Genomic DNA, 16,018 nt, shown 5'->3' with positions numbered 1-16,018 from the left:
CATATTCTTTTTTGGAAGACTTTTATCCAAATATTTCATTGACCAACCTCTTTAGACTGACCTGTTCATCCACTATCATATCACAAAGACAATAAATAGGGTTGCTGACTAATCTGTACGACTGTGGCATTGTAATCTTGATAACATACTAGTGATATGCCACAATAGCTATTCACAATAACAGCTTAGCAAACCATTGTCTGGCATCTACCAGCTGGGAGATGGCTATTTGGAGTTCAGTGACCCGAGAACCAGGACATGCACAGCTAGGTTGTGTTAATATTACATCAGTAATTTTATCAGCAAGGCACATCTTGAAGATTGTTGTCAAAAACAGGATTGTATGAGGGACCCCAAAAGTACAAGCAAATGATGACTGCAAAGGTCTTGAAAATCTAGACACTGATGCCAGTGGCTAAATTGTGTTTACTACAGGAATGCAGTCTTGTAAACTAGATAATACTGGGTCTAGAGGTAACAAAGAAAGCACATGGCATGATTCCAGGAGATGTAAAAGACTTGTGCTAAAACTTGGAGACAATGTGGAATTGCTGGCCAGTAAATGAACCGCTAGTAAGTAGATCATAGCAGCAAACAAAGAAAAATGAAATTAAGAGCAAGATGAAGAAAACTTCACCATCAAGAGTGTGTTCTTCCTGGTGAAGAACATAAGACACTAAAAACTTGGTATAACCACCTACCATCTCTTTTTGGAGAAGTAGACTTCTCCTACCCCTGTGGTGGCCTTTGGACCTCCAGGGGTACAAACAGAGCAAGCATAACACAAGAGAAACAAGTAGATGCCAGAAAGTTTGTGTATGTGAACTTTAACTACTTCATTATCAGGAATTAGCAATAATTGATTGGTTTAAGATGTTCACATTCATTTTACCTGGATTGAAAAAGTTTTGAACAGATTTTGCTAGCTCAGTGACAGTAAATAATAAATTTCTGAATGTATATGTAAGGTTTCCTTTGCCTTGCCCCACATAAAGGAAGTTAGGTACCCTACACTTGAGTAAGTTATTAAAATGCAAGTTATCTTTTTCTCCTATGATCATAACTGTGTGATCCTAGCTGAATATAATGAGGGTGAACAAGGTTGGAGTCCATGCAAGAACTTCAACTGTATGGTTTTCTTTTACATAAAATAAACTAACTTGGAAATTTTAGTCAAAAAGTAAAGCTGGATTTCCTGGGAATGGAAGGGAGGCCTAGGTCATTGCTGCTACTCAGAAAGGATGGAGGCTGCACAGATCTTTGCCAGAAACACTTGGTGCCACAAGATGGCAACCCTGCATTTCCCACAACCCTCGCTACGGTGGAAGGTTCCGGAAGTTCAGTAGCATCAAGGAGCAGGGGAGCTACAATGCATCAAGGCAATATAAACAAAAGTCAGCTTTTGTTGAAAAGGAAAGCAGAGACATTATAATAAGTTGCACAATTTATTTCTTTTAATAGTTTGTTAAGCTATCTTTATAACAGAAAAGCTACATGAGGCATGGAACATGAAACTAATCATCCTAATCCTATTTTGGAAATTTTCCCATAACACTGGGAACATTCAGGGCCTTGTGATTAGGACTCGTTACCACTGTTAGAAAGAATGATTCACTCCCCTAAGGGGGTTTTGGCAAGAGGGAAATGGTGGAAAGAGATAAGAGTGGAAATCTGTGGAAGTAGCACAAGTGTTTTAGAAAATAACAAATTATCTATATATGTGCATATATATATATATACACACCAACTATATATATTATGTATAGTCTATGTATATAAACTGCAGATTTGACCTTTACTACACTACACACAGCATACATACAGTGTGCATACATCTACACACTCTGTTAGAATTGCTGCAAAAAAGCATGAACAAGCAAGGTAAAAAATAGTAAATAAGTATGCAAAATTAGCAAGTTTCAAGATTTGAAATTTCTGTTAGTTTTGGTAAATGTCTGGCAAAGCAAGCTGAAGGATACGTGTATTACCAAAAGCAGAAAAGGAAATACTTGGACTTTTGCTTTTAAAAAAAGTAATGACTAGGTACACAATTCAAAGTTGTGAAGTATTCTCCAGCAACTCAAAATACCAGGAGCATTTACTACTTTACTCCCTCCTAAACAAGGAGTTTGGGACAATATGATTCTCCTCTGAGACCCATATGCAGTTACTCAAACCCCCCAAAATCTCCATAGCTCATGGAAACATCAGAGCAGACAGAGAGGGGTCCTTCAGAATGGACTCCCTGTGCTGGCTGACTCACCACCTCTCACAGAACTGGTCTGTCAGCATTTGCTACCAGGCTGAATGAAATGTTACACAGACCCTTCAGTCTGCACTCAAATAACTACACACAGTTATATGCCAGCTACAGGCAACCTACAGATGATAATCTGGAAGTGCAGTGCTAAATCAAAGGAGCAGCAAGCTTCACTGGACAAAAACAGAAGATGTTGATGTAGTACAGACTAAGTTCATGTCATGCGCTGCTGTTGGCGAGAACATCAAAGCCACCAAATATGCTATGTCTGCATGGCAACAGTGGAGGAATTTTATTTTTCTAATTAAAATTATAATGAATCCCTGAGAGAAATAAGTACAACAAAACAACTGTTGACAGTATTAATGGCCTGCAAATGAGGTTATAATTCAGTAAGTTAATTGTGTATATTTTGTTCATCAGTAGCTAAATCATATTCATGACTTGCTGTCAATAGAGGGTTTTTGAATACATTTTGCCTTTTTTTTCCCCAAGCTGCACAGCCCCCCCAACCAGTTAACAGAATGAAATAAGACAATCTGAAAAAAGACTAGTGAACATCATCTGTATGTTATTAATAGAGCAAGATAAGAGACACAACAGACAAAGTTCAAACATTTCTGGTTGAAAATGTGTGTGAGCACCATGTAATTTAACTGTACCACTAACATATCAGAGAATAAATGTTTCTTCCAATCCCATCATACCAATTGTCTGCAGAATTTCCTGTATATCAAATTTATTTTCTCTGTTTATGGCCATGCTTTTAAAAGCACAGGAGAGGAAAAGAACACATATCCACGAAAAGGAAAAGATTAAGGTCACACATTCACAAAAGTTACTAGAGCCATATTACATAGCCATACTCATGAAGGAAATCTATATAGCACCCACTTGCTATAATCAAGGTCCTCTAGCTACAATAACTACATTAATGTTACATTTCCCATTAAAACTTTCAAAAACATCTGAAATGCAACATCAGTCTAGGAAAACAATTACCTTTTTTTCAGTATCAAAAATCACTGCAAGGTGATACTGCACTTCTGTATGGATGCTGCAGAAAAGCACCATTCATGTACCCAACAACAGTGCACAGATTTTCTTGGCAGGTTTTCTTACATAGATATGGATTCAGCTGGGGCTTAGTTAACTTTATGCCTAAAAATTTACTTTACATCTATATAAAGAGGTTTACCTCTAGGAGCCATGGTTTTAGTTTTCTGTCCAGCAGAATATCAAATCCCAGGACTTCAAAGCAGACGCTGTCACTTCCTGGTGCTTGCCCCGGCCTGCACATGCGATAGGCGTGGAGCACGTGCGGCTCTGCCACTATCAGAGTCTTCACCACCAGCTCCTGCAGGGATTCAGTGCAGAAAAATTCATCAGCAGAGAAAACACCAGCACATACTGAACTACAGTGTTCCATGCTTTAATATCTCAAATTTCATTTACATATCTACTAGAAAAAAAAATTTAAAATACCAAATAAATAGTGTATAGTAAACAAACTATTCCTATGTAGTACCATATATAACTTTCTATAGTTCTAGACTATTGCTGTACTTTCCATGCTACATACAAACTTTGAGACTTGCAATAAGTTAAAGAATAAAAGCAAATTGGTAACATTGAATAGTATAGCCAATCTTCATCCATTTCATTTTGCAGTATAATTTTTGATAAGTGTTCTCAGAATCATACAAACATCTTTAAGCTCTAACAATCTAAGCCTATTCCTCATCTAAAGACATCTCTAACATAACCACTTCAATGGTGCTTGAGTAAGTACAAAGATATATGCAACACTGACTACAATTTTGTAAATATTTACACATAAAATTCACTTTATACACTAAAATAAAGTCTCCAAGATTTTAAATGGCATGATTCCTTTGTACCTTTAAATGGCATATTCCTTATGTGAATAACTGCTTGAAAGGACTTTTGATCCTTAGAAAAAATGTTAACATTTAATTTGTAATCAGACTATGAATTTAGTATTTTAAAAAACATAATAATAGTTTATAGTATGTCCTTTGTGACATCCATTGCTGAGAATTTGGGTTAATAAAGTTTCAAAAATCATTCTGAATTGCAGTAAAGCAGATGGCAGAAGCAATTAATTTTCTAAAAATACACAAAAAAAAATAAAGTGCTTTAGTCTATCTTACTGAAATATCACTCCAGAATTTGGAGACATCAAGATTATTTGTTTCTAGAAACTCAGTAAACCATTTTATGGAGCGTTTGCTTCCTTTGTCTTCTGTTTCATCCCGTTCAAAGTGTTCATTATGTTTATTGACAGAGTAGTTAGTCAGATGCATATACAATTGACTCTAAAAAAAGGAAGAAAAGACATTTTAAAAACTTTAAAAACAATTCTAAAATAGTCAATTCAAAATCATGTAAAGAAAAACGGATATTAAATCAATAAAGACATAATCAAACAGCTCATATTTGGAAATACACTACGTGCAGATTTAGTGTTTCTGATTCTGGGAGTTTGCATGACTGAATGCTCCGTAGCCTTCTTACAACAAAACCTGGGCTTCTACTTAAGCCAGTTGCAGTGAACTGATCCACCACTCCACATCTGGTTAGATACTATATCTGCCATTTTTACAGGTGTCTATATAAACAACTACCTAAAAAAGTAAAGAGCAATTATCATAACTTAGAGAATTATTACATACCACAAGAAGCAAACAATAAAGTCAGTATTTTAAAGTGCTACTTTTAAAGTGCTAAAAGACACTCTGGCATCTGCTTCATAGACAATCCCACATTTCAGTTTTCACTGTAGTTTATTTATGAGAAGTGTTCTCATGATAGTGATACTTTAAAATATCTTTTACATATAAACTCATCTGCCATGCTGATATCTGCCAAAATTGCTCATTTTTAACTGGCTGGTAGCCATACATCAGAGGGAGGTAAATTTCAAAACATACGTTACATAAATGACTGAGTTCCTTTATGGAGCAAAATGTCAGCAGCAATAGACTCAAGTTATCAGTTGAATTTAAAGAAAGCATTCCTTTTCCAAGCTCAATTTATAAATCATGATCTGTGCATTTACATTATCTCACAGGGATTAATTCAGCTTTTCACTTACACTATGGTGATGCCTGTCCTCATCACAGTGACAGTTCTCTGTCATGTTTGATTACATACATGAGAGTAGATGATACTCTAAGGTGACCATAAGCCTTCTGTTCCAATTCATCTTTAATAGATAACACAAGCCTTCTGCTGCCATTTATCTTACTACACTTCCTTATCTTTAAAAAACTTAATGAAATTACCAAAACCAATCAATTTAATTGCAAACGAGTTAACAGTATATTGTAGTAGCACTAGAAGCAATGAATTTCTCCTATGGCTTCATTACTCCTTTAAGAATCATTCTGAAATCTATTGGTTTTGAGTCATCATTCCATGAAATTCAAATTATTTCAGACAAAAGTAATTATGTGTTAGACTACCAAAAAAAATAAAAGTGTTTGGGCATCTGAACTGATAGTCCAAAGTTATTTGGAACAATGTCACTGTGGAAATATGTCATCCAAAGAACATTGTCATTAGTGACAAGCACGTTATTTCACACAATAGACAACTTCCAGCATGAACAGTTCTGAGAACACAGAAACAACTGCCTGCTCTGTTTATCCTCTCAGAGCATATTTCAGTGCTGCTAATGCCGAGATTAGCAGCAATACACAAATTGTAAAAGCAAACCATTCCAAATATAGTACTGGAACACTTCCAAATATAGCATTTGTACTGGGCCTCAAATTGTACCTGCGTTTTTCAAAGGCACACCAAGAGACAGTCAGAATTTTAAGTTTCACATAGGCAAAAAGGCTCCATGGTGTTTTCTGTTACATAATTACATGGAAGCTGCTCTAAAAGCAATGGAGTACAGAGAGAGTATAACAAACCTAATCTACTAATAGCTTCCAATGCTGCTTCCAATACTTCTTTCTTAGACATCTGCAATTTGGTCTGAGCCAAAAGAGAAGGGTTTACACCCCCCAAGAGGAGGAAATTGTGCAAAATCTTTAGCATTACCCTTGGCATTTCTTGCTTTTCTCTGTGTTTTCAGGCAGCTCTACTGAATCACCCTAAAGCTGCCAAGTACATTCTCCTGTCCCTGCTGAAGCAGTCACCAACAGCAGGAGCAGCAGGTTCCTCATGTTCAGGGACTGCAGTGAGCACTGGGCCCCTGCAGTGCTGGTTCTCTCCTTTCTGCCTCACTTCCCAACACAATGGCTGAAACCTGGCAGGACCCTCAGCAAAGGCTCCAAACTTCATGGATGCTAAGCAATGATCTAGCAGGAGATAAAGCTTATTACCACCTGCCAACCCCAGTCTGATGAATATAAAAGCAATGTGCCCATTCTTGCAGTGATTTGATTTTATTTTTTTGGGTTATTATCTTTTGCTTTCCTCTAGAATATATTTAAATTCTTTAGTGTACATACATGCAAAGTCATATAAAATTTTATAGATAAGCAATAATGTGGCTATATTTGTGATTTTGATAGAAAACCATGTGTTAAGTGTCTTTCACATAAAATTTTTTCTCTTCAATGACAATGCAGAAGTTTACCCAGATGAACTCAACTCCCAGTTTGTTTAATTTTACCACCTGCAACCACTACACAGGTTAAAGTCTATACCATAAGCAATAAATTGGAATTCACTCCAACTTACCAAATTTGAGTCACTGGGGGGGTGATACTTTTCTGTGCCCATTCTCACCAGTCCATCATGATATAAAAATATTTTTAATGGATCACAGGAGGTCACAAGAATATACACACGTAAATCGAACTTGTAGCCTTCCATGAGAAATGGTTTGTCAAGATATTCCTGAACAATTAAGTGATCCTGAGCTTGTAACTTTTCTCCATTTCTTATTAAAGAGATCCTGGTAAAAACAAAAGTTATTTTAAAACTTGGACATTACTCTTTGAAATAGATTATCATGGTCACCCAGCCAAGTAAGGAGACTAAGGTCTACCTAGAGAAAGAGACTTAGATATCTGATTTTTAGGGCAGAGACAAAGTTCCATTCCCTTACAAGGCTTTTGGTTTCCTGTCCTTTATTGTGGTTCACTAGATGGAAAAAGGCAACGAGCCATTTCAAAGTAACTTTCTGCTTGCTTTGATTCAACAATTTGTAATAATGGGTTTGCTCTACACTTAGAAATTGTTTGGCAGAACGACCAGTCTCCAGCTTCTGTGATTATTCCTCATCCATCTCTAAAAATAGACTTCCAGTCTTTGTCACAACTTCTGCCTGAGGCACAGACTGCAAAGAACTTTCAGTGCTAACCGTAGGTGATGAAGTTTGCAAGCAGGACACTGATCTGTATGACTGAGGATGGCACAGATTAAGCTCAGTATTTCTGTATTTCCAGTTCCCTCACACCAGAATGAAAAAAGGTTTACATATGAACTTTGAACTTCCAATCTCTAACAATATAGAATTTTAAATAACTGTAAAAGCTAATATTTTCAGTATACAATTATTAACCTAAAATTCCCAGAACCTTAAGGCTACCTTAACCTTATTCCCTATTATTCATTATACATTTCAGAAGTTTAGTACTGAATAATCCTAATAGAGTGAAGTACTTTGCAGAAATTTCTCTGAACTATGCTAGTACCTTTCCCTTTAGCTTATCTTAGCCCTTATCAAGAAGACTGAAAAATAAAGAAATTGAAAGTTCGGGAGCCTTACTTTTATAGTAATTCTGACATATGCTGAAAAACTAAGAGTTTTACTATATAGTATAATTCAAATTGATATTAAAAGCGATAAAAGCTAAAACCAAAATATCTAAAAAAAAAAGAACTAAAAATACAATTGCAATATTTATCTCATTGGATTTTTACTGCATGGCCCTGTCACAAACAAAACTTCTTCAACTCAACTGCAGGTTGCAGTCTCTTCAGGGGTGTACCCTGCTTTCAAGAGTGCACATCCAGCCACATCCCCAACAGCATCTCCTCTGTCTCTCCTAAACCTTGTGGCTGCTGCCCTTAAACACGTTTCTGCATCTCTGACTGGCTGCAGTTTGGGAACACAATGGAGTGTTTGAGCTGGTTTTAAAGCTGTGAAAGATCCTGACTTTCCACACACATCCCTGCAGCCTCCAGCCACCAAAACCCTGCCATTTATGCCCAATACAATCTCACCCTATAAATCTAAGCACAGCAGAAAAATTCATAATAAAATAACTGTGTTCATAATAATTATTTGAGTTTATTTAAGGCTTGTGAAGCCTTCACCCAATACACTGACTTTCACTCAACTCAAAATACAATCTTCTTATTAATACACAGCTTCTGTTAATGTTGTAAGTAGCACTGGATTTCACCTTTAACAGGTAAGAAGACTGAAGTTAACTCACAACTCACCCATGTCCCATTGCACCATTAGCTGGTTTGACTATGAAAGTTTTCTGTCTACGTTTCTTCTTCAATTCTTTTACATAGTTCTGAAATTGTGTGTATTCTGCAGGAAAGATCCACGTTCGAGGAATGAAACTGTACTCCTGAGGCTGACTCTTGATCATTCTGCACAAAAAGGGTAATTGAGTTAAAATCTTTTGACTACTTTGATGTTTCAATCCTCAAGATGAAAAAGCAATGACAATTTGACAGGGGAGCTTTTTCAGCAAAATTCTGCAATATGAAAGCAAACTTTTGCATTTCTTTAAGAATAGTTAGCATTCTATTACATATTCATATGAGTGTGAATGTGTTATATTCAAAAGCAGACTATCTTGAGCATTTTTGCTTATGTGCTTATTATGTTACTGGTATCCATCTCATTTCTTGGCATCCATCTCACTCCTGTTGCAATTTTTGGCCATTTACTCAAATGACTTAATGCTATTCCTATTCTTAGAAATATTGAACTCCTAAAAAAACATGGATTTTTTTTTTGGTGGGGGGAGATGATATTTGGGAAGTATTTTAATTTTCATATTGGTAGATGTCTGGGGAGCTATGAGGATCAACGGACACAAAAAAGAGGAGTTGGGACATTTGGAGTTTCTTCTTGGGTGCAAAAAACACTGAATTAAAAATTAAAGAGCAATTGGAAGCAATTAAGGAAGAGATTTTTGTTCCTTTTGAAGGAATTTTAAAAATAAGGAATTGTAGTAAATTTACTTTGACACAGGCCAAGCAACTCATTCATTTCCTATATAGAACAAATCACACAAGCTTTGATTAGTCTTTGGTCCCAGTATATTTGGATTAAGATTCCAAGAGCACCTAATTTAATCAAAAGAAAGCAAAGACATTCAAAGTAAGATCAAGCAGGAAGGGAGTAGGATGAAGGGGTGGAGCAAAAGAACTAAAATAAAAATAGGGAACCAAACTCTGAATCTGGGGAAAGGATGCAGCAAGGTCCTGATCTCCCTGCTTTAATAGCTGTGGCAGCTGAGGTAGTGAGTGTATCTCATTCTGTACCTCTGTGAAGAAAAATTCTATACCTCTGTGAACAGAAATGGAAGAAGAAGAATGGTAAAGAACTCAGGTAGCAGAAGTGTCCATCACCCAGAGCTGTGTATGTGGCAGACAGGAGCTACACCCACCCCACCTGTCAGAATGGCTGAGGTACACACAGTTCCTTTAACACTGCCTAGCAGCCAAGGTGTAGGAGCAATGGGGACTTGGTGGTACGATGCACACTGGCACCATAGCTCCCAACAGGATAAATTTAGTCTTTGCTGAGTTACACACTGGGGTAGCTAGCTTGTTTCAGGTACTCAGAGTACCTGAAACTTCCTTCATACAGAACCTCATATGAAATCAGTTCAGGTAACTCACAATTACTCTGTAGCATAGAGTAGACACATCTAAAATACAAATATGCCCAGACCAACAGAAAGGAATTGGAAGTTTAAAAAGAAATTAAGTGATACAGGAAGTTCCCCAACTTAGATTTATTTTTTTTAAATGCTACTATGGTGAAGTTTAATATTTTTAAATTAAATACAGATTTAGGTATATTTCTCCTTTTGTATTGAAAACTAATAGCATCAGCATAATAATGTGTAAAAAAGGGAATATCATTTTTATTTTTCATTTCTACTATGAGCTTACGTAATACTCTTGGGCAGATACTTTTTCTTTAAGTGGCTAAAATACTAATAGAAAAAACCAGAGCTTTTTTGAGCCACATGCCTAGGGCTAGGACTGTAGCCAAGCCCTACTGGTATAATGGATACACTGTCACCAAACTGTGTGCAGCCAAGTACCCAACAAACACTCTGCAGAAACCACAATGGCTGCAGCACTACTGCACGGGGTTCAGTGCTTCTGCAGCTTCATTGTAACTATTGTTCTAAGACATCTAGTTCAACGAAAGCCACTAAATATTCAGGAAAGCTTTTTGAAAACAGAAGTAGATATTTGAATTCCTGATTGATTCATATAGTTAAACTACTCTCCATCTGCTCTATCTTTATGAATATTATTACTTTGCCAACTGAGTATCTTATCTAGGCAGAAATTATGCTATTTTTAGGCAAAAAGCAATTTCTGTGTTAGTTTAAATTCCTCTCCAGATTATTTATCATATGCCTCCTGTTACATGCTAGAGACTTGTCATTTAACTTACTCAAGGGTTTCAATATACACACTGCCTACTCTAGCTTCAAGCTATTCCTGATAAATTGATATTATTTTTTGACTTTCAGTCAAAAAATAATATCAATATATCAGTTCTATATGCCTTATATTTTTAATGCATAACTGGGGGATTACAAGCACTTAATACTATGAAGTGGAATACTTCAGCATTGTTTGTAGGTTCTGGGGCTCACTAAAACTTTCAAAAAAAGAATTCAGCTCTGTTCTTTCCCTGCAAGGCCCTATTCAGAAAGGGCTTAGGAACATCATTAAGTAGCCTGTGTAATCAAGGCCTATTCCATTACAATAGCCCTATTTTTCAGCACATGGGCTGTCCACTATCATGAGTAACCACTTTTTCACTGTGCTGCTCTATCCTTTAGCTTTTGCTGTCCTTATCAAGAGGTCTAATAAATAAACAGCAAATTATTTTTCTTCTGAGTACTATTTTAGCTCACAAATGTGGTCAGACTGTGCTCTTGATTTCTCAGAGTGCTTTCTGTACAAAAGAATCAATGTGTTGAACAAAACATAGTTCACTAAAGGCACAACCTTCAGTCTATTAACGCAGATACCACTGCCTAAATTTCAAAATCCTCTGACTTTTCACATATGAAACGTTAGTGGATATATATGGATGAGAATGATTCTTGGCCCATGATCAGTTCATGAACCTTTTAAATACAATCAACAAAGGTGTTGGAAAAGACAATATTGCATAGATGGACCCGTGCCCCTTCCCACTCATCCCATGCACCTTCTCCCCCATTTACTGCATTCAATTTGTAACCACACTTATCCTTCACACAAGGAGCTCTCATCTAAGAGACCCTTCACAACGGTCTCTTAAGATCTACTTGGCCCTATGATGGCACTCCTATTGTTACTTTTTTTCTTTTCTGTGTTCTTGTTATTATTCTTGAAAATGATGTTCATGCCTGCCTTTTTTTCTCAATTACATTCCTCTTTCCATCTGTTCCATTATTCTCTGTTCCCATACTTCCTTTGCTGAGTTGTCTTCTTTCATATTACACATGTTATGTATTACACTGCTCCCTTCCACCTTTCTGTATGTGAAAACCACATGGTCCTGTGATCCAGAGTGCCTGGATCTTGCCTGAAAAATTAACTCCTGAAGTGCATTACCTCCTGAATAGTATTTCCCTCTCAAAGTAAGGTAGATTTGTTCTTTCACTTTATTCCCAACAACTTGCATAAAATGGAAGGGTGAAATCAGTAGAACAACAAACATGGAAGTAAAAGAAAAAGTCTACTCTATACCAATTCTCAATAAAAAGTTAGTTTCATTATCTCTCAATGATAGTAATCAGTAGAGCCAGTTTTGAATTCAGAATTCAGTAGGTTGAGAGAGGTATCATCAGACTGTATTTGAAAGAACGAGTGCATGATAACAAGAGCCTTTTGTCCATTTTCCATATTTTTTAAAAAAGATCACAGAACTGCAGCAATACACAGGGTACACACTGTGTACCAAGCTGACTGACTGTTTCCAAGACCTCTCCTAATGGCTGTTTGCTTCCATGTGCCATCTCTGTTTTCACTTTCAGTCTGAGAGGGGCAGTGAAAAGTGCTTTTACAGCACCACTGACACGGGGAGCTCTAGTCCACACGTAGGACATGGAGACACCACAGCAATGCACACAGTATTTGCATCATAATAGTTGCATACATTCTACATGTTATGTGTTCTCATTACAGAAGAGAAAAGGAAAGAGAAAGAAATTGATAGAGGGAGGGGAAAAATTGATAGAAAGAGAGAGAGAGAAGGTATCATATCAATTACATTCATATGAAAACAAATTCTGTTCTGTTAGCAGTTAAGTTGTGTAAGTCAGGTTGAGGGCCAAAAGATTAGCTCTATTAATAATTGCTCTACAAACTAATTTAGATTAGAATAAAATATTGACATATATTTACCCTCAAACCTTTCCTTACTAGGCTATCAGATCATTACTTAGTATTGTTTTCTTACAAGTCTTACTCACAGATTCTCAGCTAGGATAATTCCTCAGAACCCAGTTATTCCACTAGAGTGAGGAGAATTTGTAATTAGACAAATGAGCCTCACCGACTAATTTCTTATGTAAACAGTAAGATGCTTCACATTTTTTAAATTTGATATACACAAAAATATAGCCATTAATTATTTTAAACAAGTACTATCACAGAATTGGTCAGGTTGGAAGGGACTTCAGTGGGTCCTCAGGTCCAGTGTCCCAGATGAAGCAGGGCAATCCTACAGCACATTGCACAGGGTAGTCCAGATGCAGTATCCAGCCACCTACAGTTCTTTTATTCTGTTCTACTATTATGGGATACATACGTGGGTGGATTATGTATTAGGTTTATTGTACAATAATTCAAGACTCACCTACATTCTGCAGTGTTTAGACAGAGAAGTGAACCCACATAACACTCCACTGAAGTCAGTTGGAGAAACAAAGTAGCCTGCTCCAATGCTACAGATCCAGGACCAAAGCTAAAGTTATTAAAGAACTTTGAAAATTATTCTTGGTCCTCTCCTAGTTTCTTAGTAAAAATAAACAAGCCTCAAAAGCAATAGTTCTGTATATTATTGCATTAAATACCACAGCTGGAAAACTTCTTAATATTAAAAGAAATATTACTTAGTCATGTTTCTTGCCAGAAAATCCTTTCTGCATATTTCTCCCATTCCTGGAAAATGGTTGATTCTCTGAGGAAGTAGAAAAAAAAAAAAGGAAAATTAATTGAAACTTTTTAGTTTTTCTGGCATATTTAATTACAGTCATTTAAAACATTCAACTGATTCACCTGCATGCTCAGGCAAACACAAGTACTGTTAAATCTAAATTATTTAAGATAATATCTTACACTATACTACCTATTCTTAACAATGCTGAAGATGCTGCAGGTTGTATTCTCTTCCATCCATATAAGTGCCCACTGATTTAATTTCATACATGAGACTATCATACTTTTATTCACAAAGCTATCTAGAAACAAAGAATGCAAACACAAGATAATGGTAAAAAAACCAAAATATTGATTCACAAGACTGTGGAGAGAGAGCTCTGTTTCCTAACTTACTGCTTCAAAGCTTATGAGAAACTTATAAATGATGTTTTGTATCTTCTTTAAATTGATCATTTCACAACACCCAACTGGCAGAAAAAAGCATGAAAGAGCAGCCCCAAATATTTATACACCAGATTCCAAGTGGTAAGAACAAATAACTCTGGAAAAGAGAATAGGATTTTAAGCTATGCAGTGGTACAGCCTTAAGGCAGCCTGTTTGGTTGTGGTTTGTGTGGGTTTCTTTTCCCCTCCACACAAACGGAACTGAGCAGTTACTGACAATTACTGAACGTTTCAGAGGAAAGCAGATTATGGAAACATGACAGAAATCTTGAAAACCACTGCACCTGATAGTTCTGCAGCTCAGCAATCTTCTCTTGCTGCACAGCACAATCACTCCAGATCAGATTTGCTGTTTCATCCTCATCACGTGTTTTCACAAATCCCATCTCTTGTATTACTATACGCACTGTGGAGAAATCACACTCTTAGGCACTATTTTGAATCTCTAAAATAGATTCATTTTCAACATTTAAAAAACCAATTAAGATTTTAAATACTTCCAATATAGACCCCTTCGTCAGAGAACAATGTTAGCATGGCAAGCTATTTATCTTGCAGTATTTCCATCCGTCTATTGCAAACCTGCCATTACAATGGCAGCAGCACCTTAAAGTGAGGCAGGAATCAGCACAACCCCTGATGGGAACTGCAAAGAGCTTCAAGGTATTCCCCAACCATCCAGCACAAATCCTCTTGTACAGCAGTTAGATTTAATCTTGGTTATGCCATAAGTTAATTTTAAAGCAGTGATGACTATAAGTGTCACCGCAGATAGGGACAAAAATACCTCCTTAGAGAAGGTACAGTGTTGCAAAAGCAAATGCATGCATTATTTTAATTTAAAAAAAATCTGATTACATGTCATGCATAACTCTGATTCTAGGAAAAAAATATTTTAGCACTAAACATGAAAATACAAAACCTTAACAGACACTACTGAAATGCCTCTGTATAGTAATTAGAGTATTTAACATTGAATTTACACTGCTTATCTTTCAAGGCTTTAATAAACTTCCAAACACATATGTATTTAGAAGGCTCTTCCACAGCTGTCTTAATTACTTAAGTTTTTACATTTCAAAGTAACAAGTGGGAATCAATATGAGTAAAAAATGGGGATTCATAGATGCACAGTATCCAAAGCTATGAATTAAACGTTACAAGAAAACCCCAGGTTTCTTATAAAAGGAACTCCTTCAGAAATGTCTCACTGTCAGCTTGATACAGAGTCCATTAATTCAGTCCATTAATCAGTAACTCTCTCACATCAAAGGCTATTAGGATGAAAACAAAATATGCAGCTTCCTACCAATTTCATATTTCGTGCCAGCAATATTCGCAGTGATGACTCCATTCTTCTTCTTCTTCTTTCTGACTTTTCTTTTAATTGTGCTCTGATAGGGAAGTTCTGAACTCAAAGTCAGAGGAGCAGTTCCATGGTTATCTTTGAAAAATAATGTTGTAACTATTAACATTTTTATATCTCAAATAACATATACAAATTAACTAAAAATACAAACAGTACTCCATCACAATTTATAGGTACAAGCATACTGAGTAATTCATAGGGTATATTAAAAATCCAAGACTAGCATACCTCCCTCATTAGGAAAGGATGGCATTATAACCTAGGATAGTGCAGAAATAGAGTTCAAATTCTGTTCCAACTTCTCAGTGAAGGGTGAAACTGTCAAAGCCAAATTACTTAAAACTCCAGTCATGCCATTTCAGTCTCTGGTTGTAGAAAATATTCGTTCTGGAATGGACAGATACCTGTGTTAAAAAAATATAAGAGAGACTTTGTCATAGACAAGTTCTGAAAAAAAGAAGTAAATAGCAGGAAACTAAATATGAAAACATTTTTAATTGCATGTATAAAGAACTGCTTATTTTAGAAGATTGATCAAGCTATTGTAAATACAAAACTCTATTCATTGCAGTTCAATTATTTTCTTTCTG

At 36.2% G+C, this 16,018-nt stretch overlaps 1 protein-coding gene across 6 annotated transcripts in view; it reads right to left on the bottom strand.

Annotated features, from left to right (window-relative positions):
* TTLL7 (tubulin tyrosine ligase like 7) overlaps window positions 1–16,018 on the bottom strand; it is a 64,522-nt gene that overhangs the window by 28,698 nt on the left and 19,806 nt on the right. For all 6 annotated transcript variants that reach the window (XR_011680618.1, XM_071436402.1, XM_071436406.1 and 3 more), the window contains 8 exons: window positions 15,657–15,832; window positions 15,369–15,503; window positions 14,344–14,465; window positions 13,567–13,634; window positions 8,693–8,851; window positions 6,980–7,196; window positions 4,435–4,599; window positions 3,459–3,617 (listed from right to left, as the gene is read on the bottom strand). Coding sequence is in view for 5 of the 6 variants with exons in the window: in XM_071436402.1 (XP_071292503.1) it covers window positions 3,459–3,617; window positions 4,435–4,599; window positions 6,980–7,196; window positions 8,693–8,851; window positions 13,567–13,634; window positions 14,344–14,465; window positions 15,369–15,503; window positions 15,657–15,681 (1,050 nt within the window). In the remaining variant the exon portion in view is untranslated. The remainder of the gene's footprint in view (window positions 1–3,458; window positions 3,618–4,434; window positions 4,600–6,979; window positions 7,197–8,692; window positions 8,852–13,566; window positions 13,635–14,343; window positions 14,466–15,368; window positions 15,504–15,656; window positions 15,833–16,018) is intronic.

This window comes from Agelaius tricolor, unplaced genomic scaffold, assembly GCF_023055355.1.
Source record: "Agelaius tricolor isolate 1412-34295 unplaced genomic scaffold, bAgeTri1.0.p SCAF_11, whole genome shotgun sequence".
Classification (NCBI taxonomy): Eukaryota; Metazoa; Chordata; class Aves; order Passeriformes; family Icteridae; genus Agelaius; species Agelaius tricolor.
This window is presented reverse-complemented; position numbering and strand designations above follow the sequence as displayed.